Consider the following 22,247-nt stretch of genomic DNA (forward strand, 5'->3'; position numbering starts at 1 on the left):
AAAAAAAAATTTAATAAACTTTATTTTAAAAACCATCTAAGGGATCTGGAAGGGGTGGGGGTTGGTCTTGGGGGGGGGGGGGAAAGCTACACTACAGAAAAGGGACATATTTTATTTAAAAAAAAGCTTTTTTTCACTAAACTGGGTACTGGCAGACAGCTGCCAGTACCCAAGATGGCGCACATTAAGTCAGAGGGGGAGGGTTAGAGAGCTGTTTAGTGGGGGATCAGTGAGGTTGGGGGCTAAGGGGGATCCCTACACAGAAGCATATGTAAATATGCTAACAAAAAATGCACAAAAAAGCCCAAATATACCTTTTATTTTAGTACTGGCAGAGTTTCTGCCAGTACTTAAGATGGCGGGGACATTTGTGGGGTAGGGGAGGGAAGAGAGATGTTTGGGAGGGATCAGGGGGTCTGATGTTTCAGGTGGGAGGCTGATCTTTACACTAAAGCTAAAATTAACCCTGCAAGCTCCCTACAAGCTACCTAATTGACCCCTTCACTGCTAGCCATAATACACGTGTGATGCGCAGCGCCATTTAGCAGCATTCTAATTACCAAAAAGCAACTCCAAAGTCATATATGTCTGCTATTTCTGAACAAAGGGGATCCCAGAGAAGCATTTACAACCATTTGTGCCATAATTGCACAAGCTGTTTGTAAATTATTTCAGTGAGAAACCTAAAATTATGAAAAATTTTACGTTTTTTTTTAATTTGATCGCATTTGGCGGTGAAATGGTGGCATGAAATATACCAAAATGGGCCTAGATCAATACTTGGGGTTGTCTACTACACTACACTAAAGCTAAAATTACCCCAAAAAGCTCCTTACATGCTCCCTAATTAACCCCTTCACTGCTGGGCATAATACACGTGTGGTGCGCAGTGGCATTTAGCGGCCTTCTAATTACCAAAAAGCAATGCCAAAGCCATATATGTCTGCTATTTCTGAACAAAGGGGATCCCAGAGAAGAATTTACAACCATTTATGCCATAATTGCACAAGCAGTATGTAAATAATTTCAGTGAGAAACTGAAAGTTTGTGAAAAAATTTGTGAAAAAGTGAACAATTTTTTGTATTTGATCGCATTTGGCGGTGAAATGGTGGCATGAAATATACCAAAATGGGCCTAGATCAATAATTTGGGATGTCTTCTAAAAAAAAATATATACATGTCAATGGATATTCAGGGATTCCTGAAAGATATTAGTGTTCTAATGTAACTAGCGTTAATTTTGAAAAAAAATGGTTTGAAAATAGCAAAGTGCTACTTGTATTTATGGCCCTATAAGTTACAAAAAAAGCAAAGAAGATGTAAACATTGGGTATTTCTAAACTCAGGACAAAATTTAGAAACAATTTAGCATGGGTGTTTTTTGGTGGTTGTAGATATGTAACAGATTTTGGGGTTCAAAGTTAGAAAAAGTGTGTTTTTTTCCATTTTTCCTCATATTTTATAATTTTTTTTATAGTAAATGATAAGATATGATGAAAATAATGGTATTTTTAGAAAGTCCATTTAATGGCGAGAAAAACGGTATATAATATGTGTGGGTACAGTAAATGAGTAAGAGGAAAATTTCAGCTAAACACAAACACCGCAGAAATGTAAAAATAGCCTTGGTCCCAAACGGACAGAAAATGGAAAAGTGCTCTGGTCACTAAGGGGTTAAGAATGAGGCCTCTGTTGAACAGATTTGCAAGGCTGCAACTTGGTCTTCACTTCACACTTTTTCAAAATTTTACAAATTTGACACTTTTGCTTCTTCGGAGGCTGTTTTTGGGAGAGAGGTTCTACAGGCAGTGGTTCCTTCCGTGTAAAGATCCTGCCTGTCCCTCCCGTCATCCGTGTACTTTTAGCTTTGGTATTGGTATCCCATAAGTAATGGATGACCCGTGGACTGACTACACTTAACAGGAGAAAATATAATTTATGCTTACCTGATAAATTCATTTCTCCTGTAGTGTAGTCAGTCCACGGCCCGCCCTGTTTTTTACGGCAGGTCTAAATTTTAATTAAACTCCAGTCACCACTGCACCCTATAGTTTCTCCTTTCTCGTATGGTTTCGGTCGAATGACTGGATATGACGTAGAGGGGAGGAGCTATGTAGCAGCTCTGCTTGGGTGATCCTCTTGCACTTCCTGTTAGGGAGGAGTTATAATCCCATAAGTAATGGATGACCCGTGGACTGACTACACTACAGGAGAAATGAATTTATCAGGTAAGCATAAATTATATTTTTACAACAAATAAATTAATTGTCCTAGATCGTCCCCTGAGGTTGCTTTAACACCCTCTTCTATAATTATAGCTTTTCTTAATCATTGAACAAGAAAATGTTTTTAATCTATTTGTTGGTTATAATTTCTCACCTAGCATTTTTAATTCTATTCTAATTGCTGATCTCTTAGATAATACATCAGAGCATTTATCTCATTTTCTCCTCCCTTAGCAAATGCCTTGAACAGTATCCTGTTCATTAAAAATGACACTGACTCTGACTCTTATGGAATCTTAAAATAGAGCCATGAGATATGTTTAAATCCTTAACAACAAGAATAATCATATATATACAAAAAAAGCCTATTACTAGTTCAAGGGCCATATATGGAGAAGCATATATTTCTTAGAGTATTCACAATGCCTGTTTTACATCTTTTCTGAATGTTATTAATAATTTTAACCAAAAATGATGTACTGCAAGTTGTTTATATCTTATTGTTGGCCTTATACTTTTGAGAATCTTGAATAAGGACCACTTAGGTCTACTTTCACACAAGTAGTAAAATTCAATTAAGTGTTCACTGTATTGCACTAAGTGTCTCATTGCAAAAAAACTTTTTTATTTGCTATTTACCATCTAATATACCAACATCAAAACCAAATGTATTTAGTGAACACCTTAACTTTTTGGCGTACAACTTTCACATTTTCTGTCTATAAGTGTTATGTATTAACAATTGATATAGAAGCTACCTGTTTTTGTAAGTCTCTTGCTGTCCAGGACCCATATATCAAGCCAGTGTGAGGTTTTCACAATCTAACCATGTGACGGTTTCCCTCACACCTAAAGGGTTAACAACACACACTCCTTGATTGGTCCTTCTCACCTTTATATGGACCCTGACCAGCAGAGACCAATATCTCTGAAGCGCATGCGCTCATGCGCGAAACGCGTTAGATAGGAGCTTACCTTGTGCCTCATGGAATCCTGCTCCTAATAAACATTGTTAATCTACCTTCAGACTCAGCTTTCCTTTTTCCACGTCTTGTATACATTTTGACTTGGCAAGATTTGCCCACTCTTCTTTGCAAAAACACTCTAAATCTGTCAGATTGCGAGGGCATCTTCTGTGCTCAGCCCTCTTCAGATCACCCCACAGATTTTGAATTGGATTCAGGTCTGGGCTCTGGCTGGGCCATTCCAAAACTTTAATCTTCTTCTGGTGAAGCCATTCCTTTGTTGATTTGGATGTATGCTTTGGGTCATTGCCATGCTGAAAGATGAATTTCCTCTTCGTGTTCAGCTTTCTAGCAGAAACCTGAAGGTTTTGTGCCAATATTGACTGGTATTTGGAACTGTTCATAATTCCCTCTAGCTTAACCAAGGCCCCAGTTCCAGCTGAAGAAAAACAGCCCCAAAGCATGATGCTACCACCACCATGCTTCACTGTGGGTATGGTGTTCTTTTGGTGATGTGCAGTGTTGTTTTTGCGCCATACATATCTTTTGGAATTATGGCCAAAAAGTTCAACCTTGGTTTCATCAGACCATAACACCTTTTCCCACATGCTTTTGGGAGACTTCCAATGTGTTTTTGCAAAATTTAGCCGGGCTTGGATGTTTTTCTTCATAAGAAAAAGCTTTCATCTTTCCACTCTACCCCATAGCCCAGACATATGAAGAATACGGGAGATTGTTGTCACATGTACCACACAGCCAGTACTTGCCAGATATTCCTGCAGCTCCTTTAATGTTGTTGTAGGCCTCTTGGTAGCCTCCCAGACCAGTTTTCTTCTCGTCTTTTCATCAATTTTGGAGGGACGTCCAGTTCTTGGTAATGTCACTGTTGCACCATATTTTCTCCACTTGATGATGACTGTCTTCACTGTGTTCCATGGTATATCTAATGCCTTGGAAATTCTTTTGTACCTTTCTCCTGACTAATACCTTTTAACAATGAGATCCCTCTGATGCTTTAGAAGCTCTCTGCGGACCATGGCTTTTGCTGTGGGATGCTCGACTAAGAAAATTTCAGGAAAGACCTACTAAAGCAGCTGAACTTTATTTGGGGTTAATCAGAGGCACTTTAAATGACCGGTGTATGCTGACTCCTATTTAACATGATTTTGAATGTGATTGCTTAATTCTGAACACAGCTACATCCCACACTTATGCAACCACATTATTTTAGTTTTTTTTGTTTTCTTCCCTCCACCTAAAACATTTCAGTTTGTTTTTCAATTGAGTTGTACAGTTTATAGGTCACATTAAAGGTGGAAAAAGTTCTGAAATGATTTATCTTATTTTTTTACATCACAGAAACCTGACATTTTAACAGGGGTGTGTAGACTTTTTATATCCACTGTGTATGTGTGTGTGTGTATGTATATGTGTGTGTGTGTGTGTATATGTGTGTGTTTGTGTATATATATATATATATATATATATATATATATATATATACATATACACACATACACACATACACACATATATATATATATATATATATATACATACACACACATCTTAGTTTTCTTACCCTCGTATATTTTAAATGTATTCATGAAAACATTTCTTGAATTGTGTTAAAGGAACATAAATAAACACATTTTTTTCTATCATAATTCAAATAGAGAATGCAATTTAAAAAGTTTCCAATTTATTTCTATTATAAAATTTGTTCCGTTCTCTTGTTATTCTTTGTTGAAGAGATATCTAGATAGGTGGTGCTGCAGGCACGTGCACGCTCCTGAGCTTTCCTTGCTGCTTTTCAACAAGTGATAACAGAAATAAATTGGAAAGTTGTTTAAAATTATGTTCTATCTTAATCATGAAATACATTTTTTTGAGTTGTATGTTCCTTTAATGTAAATGTAAGTGATTTATGTGTTTTTGTTTTTTTTTTGTTTGTTTTTCTTTTGGGACCATTAGGCATATTGCCTTGACTGGTCTTACACTTCAAATAGCCAAGTCCATGAATTTTCATGGCTGAAGTAAATGTGACCATTATGGTTTGTGCGCCCTCTGGTGCCATATACTATACATCACACAAGCGCTTCATATTTAGTAAAAACCTCCATTTGAAGAAGAGATATTAGATTATGTTTTTTTACTTTCTTCAAAATATTTTTCTCTGCAGCCAAAAAATATTTAGTAATTTGATAGCCCTCCCTACAGAAGTCTTATATTTCTACCGATATATCAAATTAGGTTGGGCTGACTGTGCATGTGACCTCTCTCAGGTTTATTCACTATAGTACGATTTATAGATAACATATTCAGTTTTTACACTTATTTTTCAGGCACTTAAGTGCAGTGTTACAATGCACTGTGTACAGTAGCGATAAGTGATAGAAAAGCACAATTGGTTAGTGCAGGTGTAGGGTTAAAAGAAGAACATTTTATAAACTCTTATTCCCAAGGACAATATTGGGGTCCAGGACCATCTCTGAGACACTGGTTGTCACATTGACAGCTTTAGTGGCAGTGGCTTGTATATAACTTTTTAACCCCTGGAAAGGGTTTAAAAAGATAGTGTGAGTTGCAATGCATTACTGGGACCTAGTTGAACATATCTTGTGAACCATTGACAAAAGGCATAGTTAGTATTGCTGATAATGACCCTACCTAGGTATTCAACAAATTATATCAAAAGAACAAAGTCAATTTGATATGTTAAAATGAGAAGTCAAATTGTTCACTCATTCTTTTTCCCTTTCCTGTCCCTTTAACTTCTTGAGCACACTACACAACCCCCTAACCAATGTTCTACTAGAATTCCATAACTCACCTCCCTTATGGATTTCCAATATGGACAATCCCCTTCTCAGAATTTCAGCATCACCTATCTTGCCCCATAACTACAAAACTTATTTTCTAGAACTACAAACCAAATAATGATTATTTACGTCTCTTTATATTTTTCAGGTGTGGCACCTCCATCGTTTATAGCTATCAAAGCAGGAACCACATTGTACCAGCTCACCACTGCCGGAGAGGCCGTGTCTTGGAACTCTGTAATTATCCTTATGGTTCTTGCAGTTCTTTCCATCCTTCCGGCTATTTTCCAGAAGAAACTCAAGAAGAAATTTGAATGAGTGACAGTATCCTTATCCCTTCATCTCAGGACTTCATTCAAAACATTGTTGCCTACCATATTGCAGGTTTTCTAGAACTCCAAGAACTTAAACAAAACTTTTTTTGGCAAATTATAAGACTGCAATTTTTGGCTTGATTAAATAAGTTTTTATTTATTTTTTAATCGTCCCATGTATCATCTTTTATTGAGGCGTCCAGTTCATCAATCCAGAGTTGGAACTACTTGCTCCCAATAGTGACTGTGGTGTTCTTAGGAAGATCATTTGAAAATTGATCTTCATTCCTTGTCTTATTAATTGAAAGTAATAATGAAACATTTCGTCTTCATTAATTACAACTTTGCGTCAGGAACATCATGAACCGATGAGACGTTTTATGAAATAAGGGTCTTGCTGTCACTACAGATGTTTAGTTTGTCCTTTGCCTGGAATATAAACATGATTATTTAGTACCTCATTTTAAAGTGGTATGATCCCAAATACAGTACTGTCTTATGTATACTGTATGTGTAATACATAGTTGTGACTGCGCAACCCAGGCAAAGTATATTATATTGACAGAAAGTAATTGTTGCACTGATGGCCTTTTGGCAGCAAAACACGGAGATGTTTAAAGCATTATTTATTTTCCTTTTAATAAAAAAGCTCTGTAACTAGACCAAGCAAATAGGGTTGGTTCAGAGCCAATACAACAAAACTGGGATTTGGCTTCTTTATCAGAACACCTATGTTATTTATTTTTAGACATATACTTATCAGTTATTTTGTTAAATGTGTAAATGAATCCTTTATATAAATGTAAAGGTTTTGTCATTTTTCCATTGTATTGTGGGTTTTCATTAATGACAGTGTTCTACCAAGGAGCAGTGTACAACCTCTCATTTATTTCTTTTTCATGAAAATATGGCTTTTTGTGCAAATACATATGTTTTTTTGTTTTTTTTTGTAAATCTTTTAAAATATTAATGAGTAAAAAAAAAATCAGTATTTTCTTGATCCTTGAATAATTACCCTATATATAGCAGCACTTTATAAAATAGTATCGGTAAGAACAAAAAACTTTTTTTTATAACTTGGATTAGGAATCTGGTTACAAATTGACCTATTAAAAAACATATTTATTAAAATAATTGATGGCTTCATTTTTTTAAATTAAATTGCACTGTGCAAAATGTAAGAGGCACTAAAAACCTCTCTGGTCAGTGGAGAAAAAATACACAACTTGTCAGTAAAATTACAGAAGAACAACTACAGTAATTTAAAATATGTTTTGTTTACTAACTTTGCATAATCAAACATTTTACAGGGAGCAAAAGAGGGACAGTGAAGTCAGAATTAAATGCAGTTTTAGAGGTACATAATACACTAGACCTTTCTTTGCATAAATGTTTTGTAAATGATCTATTATATAGCCCATCTGGGAGTGTTTTTGTAACCATGTATAGTTTTGCTTATTTTTTTTTTAATAAATAACATTGTGCTGATTTTCTGGCTCCTAACCAAGCCCAAGCGTTTTAGATGTATACTGATGTATACAGACTTCAGACTTCTTCTGTTTGTATAATGTTTTTTTTTTCATATGCAGGGGAGGGGGAGGTTCTGCTTTTAGCCCCTTTCAGTGGGTGTCACAACCTAACCCCATCAAAATTGCTAAATTGGGAGCTTTTAAGTAAGTTTTTATAATGTTTTATACTGGATTTTTATATCTGTATCTGTGCATATTATTTATAGTAGTGTCTATTACATGCAGTTACATGAAAATTGGTGTCTTTTTTAAATTACTGTCCCTTTTAAACAACTTTTCAAATTACTATGATCCTTATTTGCTTTGTTCTTTTGGTATCCTTTACTGAAAAACATACTTAAGTAGGCTCAACAATGTTCTACTGGGATCTAGCTGCTGACTGGTGGCTGTGCACATATGCCTCTTTCTTTGGCTAACTAAATGTATTCAGCTAGCTCCCAGTAGTGCATTGCTGCTCCTTCATGAAAGGATACCAAGGGAATTAAATAAATTGGAAAGTTTTTTTTTTTAAAACTCCATGTTCTATCTGATCCATGACAAAAATAATTGGGGTTTCATGTCATTTTAAATTCCTTTTTTGTATGTGGTGAAAAATGGTAACGCTTAGTCACCTGTTTAGATACAAATGCCCTGGCACACAAACACCAAGCCAGAACCCTTGCAGCAACAGATGCATTCCTCCAAGTACACACTAGAAATCAGTAGCAGATTATTCAAGATCAGTGAATATTTCAAATCATTTGAGAAATTGTTGTTTCTTTCCTATGGCATGGAGAGTCCACAACTTCATTCCAATTACTAGTGGGATATTCAACTCCTGGCCAGCAGGAGGAGGCAAAGAGCACCCCAGCAAAGCTGTTAAGTGTCACTTTCCTTACACATAATCCCCAGTCATTCTCTTTGCCTTGATCACGGGAGGATGTGCGAAGTTGGTGTCTGAAGATATTTAATCATTTTATGGGTACTTTAACCTGCAAGCAAGGATTGGGGCTATGCTGTGTCCATGTCAATCTCTTTAATAAGAGTAATGGTGGCTATTAGCAGTTAGAAAGCGGCGAGGTTGTCTTTACAGAAAGCCAGGGTTGGTTACTCTGTTCTTTCTCTGTCTACAGGTCCCTGACTGATGTTGGTGAGTCCGTCACACCTGACACGCTGCTTCTGCCCTGCAGCCTGATCCGCAGGTGATTGGTTTTCTAGGTATGGAGGATTAGCACTTAGGTTTAATCGTGGACAATTAGGGGACATAATTTATTCTCCGGAGTTGGAGTAATTCTTTTTTGGGCAGTTCTGGCAGGGATTACTGTACTGCAAGGGGTCAGTTATTTTGATGATATTCAAAATACTATGGCATCAGGCTGGCTATGAGACTTGTGATGGCTCTGGAACAATAGGGGTTAATAGACTTTATTTTTTTCCCCTGTGTTAGTATACGAGAGGTGTTTTACTATATACCTAACATCTGAAAGTTTTTATGGCACTGAGGTTACTTTTTCGCGTCATCTTAAAGTTGTGGCGCATTTGTAATTTATCTATGTTTCTGTCACGTAACTTATTTGCGCTTCCACTGTTCCGGCTATACTGCATCAGTTTCTCTTAGTGGAGCGCATTGTTCACTAATAGTTTCCCTTGAGAACGCATCTATCTGACCAGAGGTTACTGATCACTGTGGTAGTGTTTTTAGACAGTCTGATTACTAGAGGAGTTTTTGCTTTGGTAGATGGAGCGGTAAGTCCTCAGCACAGCTGAGGTTTTAGTGGTGACTACATTTATTTCTTTTTTAAGTATTGTTTTTAAACACTAAAGATACTCTTTATTTTTCAAAAACAGTTAATTTTTGTTTTCTTTATTTCTAGTATGAATCCTTTCTAAGATGGATACTGAATTAGAGGGCTCCAATTTTAATAAATGCTTATTGTTTGGAGGTACAAGTTATCCCTCCTGTGCAACTATGTTCCACTTGTTTAAGCAGGACTTTGTCTTCTAGAGACAAGGATTCCGCCCCTGAGCCATATGTCTCTAAGGATAATGTTGTCCAGGCCATGCCTCAGCTTTCCCCTCAAGCGTCCCAAGCTTTTGCAGTTTCACATGCAGTACCCTGCGGTTTCTCTAAGCATCCTCCTGGGGTGTTTATTTGCCAGGAGATTTTGCTGCGCAGATAAATTGCAGGTTTCTGCAGCTTTGTCAGCCTTTCCTGTTTCTGGTAAGAGGAAGAGATAGTCTTAAAATATTTCTCTCAGAAAAGGTTTTGACTCTGCAAAGATAGCATTAGTCAGTCTCCCTCAGTTATCTGATGATGAGGATACTTCAGTGGCTTCTGAAGGTGAGATCTCAGATTCCGTATCTAGGATGGAAAGTTCTACTGATTTAGAAGAGGTTAATTTAAGATTTAAGCTTGAAAACCTTCAATTACTTCTGAAGGAGGTACTCGCTACCTTAGATGAATCCTAACCTTCTGTCGTTGTCAACCCTAAAAAGTCAATTAAACTTAATAGAGTTTATGATTCTCCCTCATCTGTGTAAGTTTTTCCTCTTCCAGACTAGATGTCAGAAATCATAGCTCAGGAATGGGATTCCTTTTTCCCCTTCCCCTGTTTTCTGTTGCGGACTCCATTCGTGACTCGTGGCACGCTGTGCCTAAGGTAGAAGGAGCAATTTCTACTCTAGCTAAAAGAACTACCATTCCTATAGAGGATAGTTGTTCTTTAAAGGTTCCCATGGATAAGAAGCTAGAGGCTTACTTAAAAAAAGATGTACATTCATCAGGGATTGCAGTGGCAACCTGCTGCAAGCATTGCTACTGTTGCGGGAGCAGCATATTATTGGTGCAGAGCTTTGCCTGAGCTGATTTCAGAAGTGAATACTATAGAGGAGATCCAAGATAAACTGGCCAATACTTTTATCTGTGATGCCAACATGCAGGTGATTACACTGGGAGCCAACATGTCTAGCTTTGCAGTTCTAGCTCACAGAGCTTTGTTGTTAAAATCTTGGTCGGCTAATGTAACTTCCAAATCCAAGCTTTTGTTTTTACTTTATAAGGGTAAAACGTTATTTGGTCCTGGTTTGTCAGAGATAATTTCTGAGATTTCGGGTGGAAAGGGATCTTTCCTACCTCAGGACAAGAAGAATAGACCTAAGGGTCGCCCGAATTCTAATTTCCAGTCAGCCTTGGAATAAGGGGAAGCAAACCAAGAAGCCCTCCACTGATTCTAAATCAGCATGAAGGGTCTGTCCCCTATTCAGTTTTGGATCAAGTGGGGGGCAGGCTTGGTTTCGTGATGTCCCAGATCCTTGGGCTGTGGACATAGTATTCCAGGGTTACAAAATAGGATTCGAGTCTGGCTCCCCAAGGGGCAGATTTCCCCTGTCAAGGTTATCTACAAACCAAGTAAAGAGAGAGGCCTTCTTAAGCTGCGTAAAGGACCTATCTTCCCTGTGAGTAATTGTTCCTGTGGAGGAACACGTTCTAGGATTCTATTTAAATCTCTTTGTGGTTCCCAAAAAAGAGGGAACTTTGTGCCTCATTCTAGACCTAAAGTGTCTGAACAAATTCTTCAAGGTCCCATCCTTCAAGATGGAAACTATTCGTTGCATTTTTCCATTGGTACAGGAGGGTCAGTTCATGACGACCATAGACCTGAAGGATGTGTATCTTCGTGTTCCCATTCACAGGGATTTTCACCAGTTTGAGGTTTGCCTTCCTGACAAGCACTTTCAGTTTGTTGCCCTTCCTTTTGGTCTGGCTACAGCTCCCAGAAAATTCACAAAGATTCTGGGGGCTCTCTTGGCTGTGGTCATATCTTAAAGAATAGCGTTGGCTCCTTACCTGGACGACATCTTAGTTCAAGTGTAATCTTTTCAACTAGCAAGATCTCATACAGAGATATTGTTGTCTATTCTACGTTCCCACGGGTGGAAAGTAAATCTGGAAAAGAGTTCCCTAGTACCAGATACAAGGGTGTGTTTTTTGGGAACAATTATAGATTCTATGTCCATGAATATTTTTCTGACGGATGTCAGAAAATCCAAACTTCTAGTCTCCTGCCTTTCTCTTCAGTCATCTGTTCAGCCATCAGTGGCTCAATGCATGGAGGTAGTTGGTTTGATGGTAGCTTCCATGGATATCATTCCTTTTGCTTGCTTCCATCTGAGGCCTCTGCAGTTATGCATACTCAGTCAATGGAATGGAGACTACTCAGATCTCTCACAGAGAATAGATCTGGATCCCCTAACAAGAGACTCTGTTGTGGTAGCTTGCTCAGGACCATCTGTCTCGGGCACATGTTTCCTGAGACCTTCCTGGGTGATTGTGACCACGGATGCCAGCCTGTTAGGCTGGAGAGCAGTTTGGGGCTCATTAAAAGCTCTGGGTCTGTGGACTCAGGAGGAGTCTGCTCTTTCCATAAACATCTTAGAGTTGAGAGCATTCTACAATAACTTGACAGCTTGGCCCCAATTGTCTTTAGTCCGGTTTATCAGATTCCAATCGGACAATATCACCTCAGTGGCTTACATCAACCACCAGGGAGGAACTCTGAGTTCTTTAGCTCTGAAGGAGGTGACTCGCATTCTGCAGTGGGCGGAAGCTCACGATTGTCTCCTATCTGCCATCCACATCCCAGGGGTGGACAACTGGGAGGCGGATTTTCTGAATAGACAGACCTTTCATCCTGGGGAGTGGGCTCTCCATCCAGAAGTGTTTTTTTTTTTTTTCAATTTTTTTTTTTTATTATTCCTTTTTTTTATTAATCCAAGCTTAATTTACAGTGCATATAGAATAATCCAAGCTTAATTTCATATTCACTTTACCACGCAGGATATCTTTAGCAATAACATAATACATCAATGTACAACAATAAAATAATTTTTCATCACGGTTTCATACACAAAATAATTTCAACAATTTCTTGTTTGAATATATAAGAAAAAAAACAATACATGACCAAAAAACAAAGAATATACCATCAAATATCCGAACATAAGCTGTGTGTGCTCAGCTAAAATACACTGTTGGTGTGTTTTCTGACACCAAATACATATTGCATAACAAAACACACAGACAAACAGAGCTACTAACAAAAAAAAAGGGAAAAGGGCAAAGTCCTCAATATAGTATTTGTCTCCAATGTAAGGGATAGACTTCTAGTTGTGTAACTTGTAAGAATAGAGAAGCACGGTAAGGAGAAATTTGTTTTTGGGTTGGAATGGAGAGAGACATAACTTTGTCCCACTTATTAAAAAATGCCTTCCGAGAATATCAGAGGATCATGTTGCTCAATTATAATTTGAAATATCATTTCCTGTATGAATTAAGTTATTCCTTGCACCTTTCTATCTTTCCATCTTCTGAGAATCATTCGCCTAGCAATAAGAATTGCTGAATTAATTAACTGTTTATTACAAATTGTACTTTCCCTGACCAAAAAGACAATATATTTATTTAACGTTAATTTCTCAGACAGGAATTTGTTAATCCAATAACTTGTTGCCAAAATTTCTGTAGCTTTAGACATGCCCAAAACAGATGTATAAGATCTGCCATAGGCGCACTACATTTAGTACATACATTTTTCTCTTGATCTCCCCATTTGGCCATCATACTTGGGGTGAGATAAGATCTATTCATTAATCACATATGAGATTCCCTGATTGACGCAGCAGATGAATATTTCAAGATGACTGAAATACTTTTCCTAAAATTCTTTAATTTTAGCTATTCAAAATCATATACCATTTTTGATGTAATCTAGTCAGATTAGGTAGTGTAACTTGTGATATAAGTGTTTTATATGTCAAAGAAATAGTGTAACAATCCAAAAACGAGAAAAGATGGCAGCAGCTATTAATTAAAAAGTCAAAATTTATTAATAATCTATTTAAAATAGGTATTCCATGGAGAAACAGTGGATGTAGAAAAATAGTGCACAGGTATGAGCAAACAGTAAAGAAATAGTGTAAACCCATTCGGAAAAGATTGATACAAGATTCCAAAGGCCCCAGTGACCATATAAGCTCTCCCCCCCATTTAATTTAGACAAATAATGCCTAATTTGTAAATACGCAAAAAATTGCTTTGTATTTAAGTTAAATTCTGATTTTAATTGATTAAAAGATTTTATGGCTTTGGTCTGGGGTCTATCAATTGAATGATATATTTTAGTCCTTTCTGGGCCTATATTTTAAACACATGAAAATTAATTCCTGGAGTAAAATCCGGGTTGCCTCTGATTGATAAATATTTTGAAATTGAGTTATCAATTTGTAGTATACTACATAGTTTATTCCAGGCTTTAATTATGTTTTTAAACGTAAATTTTTGTATTTTAGCTTTTAGTGTTATGGCTCTCGTCTTATGTAGAAGGGCCTTAAGTATATACGGGATGGATCATGGCCTCCTCTTCGTCTAAGTATGTAATATAATTGGATTCTGTAATCCAATCCAAGGCCACTTTAGTCATAGCAGCATAATTCTAAAATGTTATATTTGGCAGGGCAAGTCCCCCGTCTTCTCTACTGTGTGTCAGTTTACAGAGCAAAATACGAGGATTACCTCTCCCTCATAAAAATTTAGAACAGGCTATTTAGAGTTATATTTTTTAATATCTTTAGAGTGTAAAAATACAGGAACATTTTGCAACAGAAACAATATTTTGGGGAAAATAATCATTTTGATCATGGTAACTTTAGCAGATAATTTAAGAGGAAGTCTAGATCATATCTTAAAAGATGCTTCGTTCTTTTCCCAAAGTGGTGCGAAATTCTAATGGTACCACTCTTCTGGTTGCTAGTTAGTGTAATCCCTAGATATTTTATTTTCTGCTAACACAAAAGGGTTACCCAACAGGCTATCTTCTTAATAATCCAAAGAATCTCTGCTTTATTTAGATTGATTTTATATCCTGAAAATGTTATGTATTTAGCTATTATCTCTAACAACCTAGGGATATTTCTCTTGTAAGGTGTATCCAGTCCACGGATCATCCATTACTTGTGGGATATTCTCCTTCCCAACAGGAAGCTGCAAGAGGATCACCCACAGCAGAGCTGTCTATATAACTCCTCCCCTAACTGCCACCTACCAGTCATTCTCTTGCAGCTCTCGACAAGATGGAAGTAGCTAGAGAGATGTGGTGAATTTATGTAGTTTATCTTCAATCAAAAGTTTATTATTTTCAAATGGTACCGGAGTTGTACTGTTTTAGCCTCAGGCAGAAAGTTGAAGAAGAGTCTGCCTGTGGTTTTTGATGATCTTAGCAGGTTGTAACTAAGATCCATTGCTGTTCTCACACATAACTGAAGAGATGAGGTAACTTCAGCTGGGGGAATGGCGTGCAGGGTCTCCTGCTATGAGGTATGTGCAGTTTACATTTTTGTAGAGAAATGAATTTGCTAGAAAATGCTGTTAATACCGGATGGCCCTCTCACTGTGAGTACAGGTTGGGAGGGGCCTAATTTCAGGCCTAAATCGTGCAGTAGTTTTTGCAGCTTGAGACTTCCAGCTTCCCTGAAGGAGTCCCCTGAACACTTAGGACCTCTACAAAGGGTTTTTGTGCCTTCAAAAGTCGTTGTATGGGCAGGTAGGGCCACAGCAGAGCTGTGGCAGTTTGTTGTGACTGTTAAACGTTTATATCGTTTTTTTGATCCGGTTTTGAAACTAAGGGGTTATTCATCCATTTGCAAGTGGGTGCAATGCTCTGTTAGTCTATTATACACACTGTAAAAATTTCGTAAGATTTACTGCTTTTTATCACTGTTTTTCAATTTCTGACAAAATTTGTTTCTCTTAAAGGCACAGTACCGTTTTTATTTTTTGCTTGTTTACATTTATCAAAGTGTTTTCCAAGCTTGCTGGTCTCATTGCTAGTCTGTTTAAACATGTCTGACATAGAGGAAACTCCTTGTTCATTATGTTTAGAAGCCAAGAGGGGGTTGCACATATATGTGCAACTCCCTCTTAGAATGTGTACCAAATGTACTAATTTTATTTTAAGTTATAAAGATCATATTCTGTCTTTAAAAGATTTATCACCAGAGGAAATTGACAAGGGGGAAGTTATGCCGACTAACTCGCCCCACGTGTCAGAACCTTTGACTCCCGCTCAAGGGACTCCCGCTCAAGTGGCGCCAAGTGCATCTAGCGCGCCCATGGCGTTTACTTTACAAGACATGGCGGCAGTTATGGATCATACCCTTACAGCGGTATTGTCCAAACTAACAGGGTTACAAGGAAAGCGAGACAGCTCTGGGACTAGAAAAAATACAGAGCTCTCTGACGCTTTAGTAGCTATGTCTGATATCCCCTCACAATATGCAGAAGCTGAGGCAGGAGAGCTTCTTTCTGTGGGTGATTTTTCTGACTCAGGGAAGATGCTTCAACCTGATTCTGATATGTCTACATTTAAATTTAAGCTTGAACACCTCCGCGTGCTGCTCAGGGAGGTTTTAGCTACTCTGGATGACTGTGACACCATTATAGTGCCAGAGAAATTGTGTAGATTGGATAAATACTATGCAGTGCCTGTTTACACTGATGTTTTTCAAATACCTAAAAGGTTTTCAGAAATTATTACTAAGGAATGGGATAGACCAGGTGTACCGTTCTCTCCCCCTCCTATTTTTAACTATTCCCGTCGAGGACAGTTGTGCTTTCCTAGATCCAATGGATAAAAAGTTAGAGGGTTACCTTAAGAAAATGTTTATTCAACAAGGTTTTATTCTCCAGCCTCTTGCATGCATTGCCCCGGTCACTGCTGCTGCGGCCTTCTGGTTTGAGTCTCTGGAAGAGGCCTTACAGGTAGAAACTCCATTGGATGATATACTTGACAAGCTTAAAGCGCTTAAGCTAGCCAATTCATTTGTTTCTGACGCCGTTGTTCATTTAACCAAACTAACGGCTAAGAACTCAGGTTTTGCTATAGAGGTGCATAGGGCGCTATGGCTTAAATCCTGGTCAGCTGACGTTACTTCAAAGTCTAAGCTTCTCAACATTCCCTTCAAGGGGCAGACCTTATTCGGGCCTGGACTGAAGGAGATCATTTCTGATATTACTGGAGGAAAAGGTCATGCCCTTCCTCAGGATAGGTCTAATAAATTAAGGACCAAACAAACTAATTTTCGTGCCGTTCGAATCTTTAAGACGAGCGCGGTATCAACTCCCTCTAATGCAAAACAAGAGGGAAATTTTGCCCAGTCCAAGCCGGTCTGGAGACCTAACCAGGCCTGGAACAAAGGTAAGCAGGCCAAGAAGCCGATCCGGTAACTGATCTAGTAGGGGGCAGACTTTTTCTCTTCGCCCAGGCTTGGGCAAGAGATGTCCAGGATCCCTGGGCGTTGGAAATTGTGTCCCAGGGATATCTTCTGGATTTCAAAGCTTCTTCCCCAAAAGGAAGATTTCACCTCTCACAATTATCTGCAGACCAGATAAAGAGAGAGGCATTCTTACATTGTGTTCAAGACCTCCTAGTTATGGGAGTGATCCACCCAGTTCCAAAGGAGGAACAGGGGCAAGGCTTCTATTCAAATCTCTTTGTGGTTCCTAAGAAAGAGGGAACCTTCAGACCAATCTTAGATCTCAAGATCCTAAACAAATTTCTCAGGGTCACATCTTTCAGGATGGAGACTATTCGAACCATCCTACCTATGATCCAGGAGGGTCAATACATGACTACCGTGGACTTAAAGGATGCTTATCTTAACATTCCGATACACAAAGATCATCATCGGTTTCTCAGGTTCGCCTTCCTAGACAGGCATTACCAGTTTGTGGCTCTTCCCTTTGGGTTAACTACGACACCAAGAATCTTTTCAAAGGACATTGTTCTGGCATTCCTGAGGTCTCATGGGTGGAAAGTGAACGAAAATAAGAGTTCTCTATCCCCTCTCACAAGAGTTTCCTTCCTGGGAACTCTGATAGATTCTGTAGAAATGAAGATTTACCTGACAGAGGCCAGGTTGTCAAAACTTCTCGCCCTTCAGTGGCTCAGTGTATGGAAGTAATCGGCTTAATGGTAGCGGCAATGGACATAGTGCCGTTTGCCCGCCTACATCTCAGACCGCTGCAACTCTGCATGCTCAGTCAGTGGAATGGGGATTACATGGATTTGTCCCCTCTACTAAATCTGGATCAAGAGACCAGGGATTCTCTTCTCTGGTGGCTATCTCGGGTCCATCTGTCCAAAGGTATGACCTTCCACTGGCCAGATTGGACAATAGTAACAACAGATGCCAGCCTTCTGGGCTGGGGTGCAGTCTGGAACTCCCTGAAGGCTCAGGGATCGTGGACTCAGGAGGAAGCACTCCTTCCGATAAACATTCTGGAACTAAGAGCGATATTCAATGCTCTTCAGGCTTGGCATCAGCTAGCTGCGGTCAGGTTCATCAGATTTCAGTCGGACAACATCACGACTGTAGCTTACATCAACCATCAAGGGGGAACAAGGAGTTCCCTAGCAATGTTGGAGGTTTCAAAGATAATTCGATGGGCAGAGATTCACTCTTGCCATCTATCAGCTATCCATATCCCAGGAGTAGAGAACTGGGAGGCGGATTTTCTAAGTCGACAGACTTTTCATCCGGGGGAGTGGGAGCTCCATCCATAGGTATTTGCACAGTTGATTCAACTATGGGGCAAACCAGAACTGGATCTCATGGCGTCTCGTCAGAACGCCAAGCTTCCTTGTTATGGTTCCAGGTCCAGGGATCCCAAAGGCAGCACTGACAGATGCTCTAGCAGTGCCTTGGTCCTTCAACCTGGCTTATGTGTTTCCACTGTTTCCTCTGCTCCCTCGTCTGATTGCCAAGATCAAACAGGAGAGAGCTTCGGTGATTTTGATAGCACCTGCGTGGCCTCGCAGGACTTGGTATGCAGATCTGGTGGACATGTCATCCTCTCCACCATGGACTCTGCCTCTGAGATAGGACCTTCTACTTCAGGGTCTTTTCAACCATCCAAATCTAATTTCTCTGCGCCTGACTGCTTGGAGATTGAACGCTTGATTTTATCAAAGCGTGGTTTCTCCGAGTCGGTCATTGATATCTTAATACAGGCGTGAAAGCCTGTCACCAGGAAAATCTATCATAAGATATGGTGTAAATATCTTCATTGGTGTGAATCCAAGGGTTGCTCATGGAGTAAAGTCAGAATTCCTAGGATATTATCTTTTCTCCAAGAAGGATTGGAGAAGGGTTTATCAGCTAGTTCCTTAAAGGGACAGATTTCTCCTCTGTCTATTCTTTTGCACAAACGTCTGGCTGAGGTTCCAGATGTTCAGGTGTTTTGTCAGGCTCGGGTTAGAATTAAGCCTGTTTTTAAAAATGTTGCTCCGCCATGGAGTTTAAATTTAGTTCTTAAAGTTCTTCAAGGGGTTCCGTTTGAACCTTTGCATTCCATAGATATTAAGCTCTTATCTTGGAAAGTTCTGTTTTTAGTAGCTATCTCCTCGGCTCGAAGAGTTTCAGAGTTATCTGCTTTACAATGTGATTCCCCTTATCTCATTTTCTATGCAGATAAGGTAGTGTTACGTACCAAACCTGGTTTTCTGCCTAAGGTGGTATCTAATAAAAATATCAATCAGGAGATTGTTGTTCCGTCACTGTGTCCTAATCCTTCTTCAAAGAAGGAACGTCTATTACACAATCTTGACGTGGTTCGCGCTTTAAAGTTTTATTTACAAGCTACTAAAGATTTTCGTCAAATATCTGCATTGTTTGTTGTCTACTCTGGACAGAGGAGAGGCCAAAAGGCTTCTGCAACTTCTCTATCTTTTTGGCTAAGAAGTATAATCCGCTTAGCTTATGAGACTGCTGGCCAGCAGCCTCCTGAAAGAATTACAGCTCATTCTACTAGAGCGGTAGCTTCCACATGGGCTTTTAAGAATGAGGCTTCTGTTGAACAGATTTGTAAGGCGGCGACTTGGTCTTCGCTTCATACTTTTTCTAAATTCTATAAATTTGATACTTTTGCTTCTTTGCAGGCTATTTTTGGGAGAAAGGTCTTACAGGCAGTGGTGCCTTCCGTTTAAGCGCCTGCCTTGTCCCTCCCTTCATCCGTGTCCTATAGCTTTGGTATTAGTATCCCACAAGTAATGGATGATCCGTGGACTGGATACACCTTACAAGAGAAAACAAAATTTATGCTTACCTGATGAGTTTATTTCTCTTGTGGTGTATCCAGTCCACGGCCCGCCCTGTCATTTTAAGGCAGGTGTTTTTTATTTTTAAACTACAGTCAGCACTGCACCCTATAGTTTCTCCTTTCTCTTGCTTGTCTTCGGTCGAATGACTGGTAGGTGGCAGTTAGGGGAGGAGCTATATAGACAGCTCTGCTGTGGGTGATCCTCTTGCAGCTTCCTGTTGGGAAGGAGAATATCCCACAAGTAATGGATGATCCGTGGACTGGATACACCACAAGAGAAATAAATTTATCAGGTAAGCATAAATTTTGTTTTTTTTGTATTACTCATGTAGAAGAGAATATCATCTGCGAATAAAGAAAGGACCATTTTGTTGCCAAAAGCTACCCCATCCAGTTCTTCTCTACATTTCACTGCCAGTGGTTCTTATGCCAGGTTAAATAACAAGGGAGATAAGGGACAACCTTGTTTAGTTCCCTTTTGCAATTTAATGTTAGATGATAAAAACCCATTAACACTTAAATTGGTAATTGGATCATTATAAATAAGCTTTACAAGATTATAAAAATTGCCTGCAAATTCAAATTTATCTAGAGTGGTGAACATACGGTCCCATAGGATAGAATCAAATGTCTTCTTGGCGTCTACTGTCAGTAAAGCAAAGACCTGCTGTTTAACTCTAGACCTGTCCCCACTCTGAAAAAGTTTGATGAGTGTCATTGCCATTCTTTTCAATGAAGTTCTGCCATTCATAAAACCAGTGTGTTCAGTTGGAATGATACTCCCTATAATCTTCTTTAATCTATTTGTGATAATATTCATTAATAATTTATAATCTGCATTGAGTAAAGAAATAGGGCGATATGAATCCATTGAGACAGGATCTTTATCTTTTTTTAATAATAAAACAATATTTGAGGCCGCAAAATATTTAGATGGTTTCTTATTTGAGAGGAAATAACTGTTAATTTTTTTTAAGACTGAGACAATCTGCTATTTTAGAATTTTATAAAATTCTGCAGGAATTTGATCTGGGCCCGGGGATTTGCCATTAGCTAATTTATGTATTGCAATTCCTATTTCCTCCTCAGAGATTTCCCTATTTAGGAAGTCTAACTGCTCCCTAGAGATTTTTGGTAACCGCATTTTTTCCCAAAACTCATTCTTATTCTCTACGTTAACCTCTTCAGCTGCATATAATTTTTGATAAAATGATAGAAACTGTACTAATATGTCCTGTGGGGAATTGTATCTCACTCCCTTCGACACAATATTCCCTATATAGTTCTTCTTTTTCCTGCTTCTTGCCAAATTAGATAACTAATTGGCGTCTTTAGACCCTAGTTGGTCAAATGAGGCTCAATTTTTAATATCGGCTTGTAATTGCTGATTCAAAAATGTTTCCCTTCTTTTGCTTTCTGATAATCTAACCAATGACTTTTATCCGGGTTTCCTATATACTCAGAGTACTTATTATATAAAGAATTAGCCAACTGCAATCCCCTTCTTGGTATATTTTTATTCCTATTTATCATGTAGGCCTTTATTTCTCCCCTTAATACTGCTTTTGCTGTTTCCCATAATATTTCTGTTTTGGGAATATACTCTTTGCTTTGCATGTAATCTCATATATTAGTTTCAACTTTTAAGTTGCATTAGTGAAATAAATTAACTTTTGCATGATATTCTAATTTTTCGAGTTTCTATCATGCAGAAACTGAGCATTGACAATGAATATTTTCATTTACAGTGGAGATAGTTTAGATATAAGATATATTGGTATCTCTTCTATACCTATTGTATGTGTAATTTATATGTATGCACATCTGTTTATCATGCAGACACTGAGCATTGATCATGAATATTTTCATTTACAGTGGATCCTTTAGAGATAAGAGCTATTGATATCTCTTTTATACCTATTGTATAAAATTAATGGATTACATTCAAATGAGGTGTCAGTTACTAGTGGTGTTCCCCAAGGGTCAGTTATTGGCCCTGTTTTGCTTAACATGTTCATAAGTGATATTGGAAGTGGGCTTAAAGGGACAGTCAACACCACAATTTTCTTCCTAATGGGAAAGAGTCCACAGCCGCATTCATTACTTGTGGGAAATAAGAACCTGGCCACCAGAAGGAGGCAAAGGCTCAAATACTCCCACTCCCCCTATCCCCCAGTCATTCTTTGCCTTTCATCCCAGGAGGTTGGCAGAGAAGTGTCAGAAGTTTTATTTTTTAAGGAAAAATACTTTTATTAATT

At 38.5% G+C, this 22,247-nt stretch overlaps 1 protein-coding gene across 1 annotated transcript in view; it reads left to right on the plus strand.

The window, feature by feature from the left end:
- The window catches only part of TMEM41B (transmembrane protein 41B), an 83,004-nt gene extending 75,543 nt beyond the window's left edge, over window positions 1–7,461 (plus strand). Inside the window, exon 7 of the mRNA XM_053720598.1 lies at window positions 6,162–7,461. Coding sequence (XP_053576573.1) covers window positions 6,162–6,331 — 170 coding nt within the window. The 3' untranslated portion in view covers window positions 6,332–7,461. The remainder of the gene's footprint in view (window positions 1–6,161) is intronic.
- Window positions 7,462–22,247: the final 14,786 nt, after the last annotated feature.

This window comes from Bombina bombina, chromosome 7 (assembly GCF_027579735.1).
Source record: "Bombina bombina isolate aBomBom1 chromosome 7, aBomBom1.pri, whole genome shotgun sequence".
NCBI lineage: Eukaryota > Metazoa > Chordata > Amphibia > Anura > Bombinatoridae > Bombina > Bombina bombina.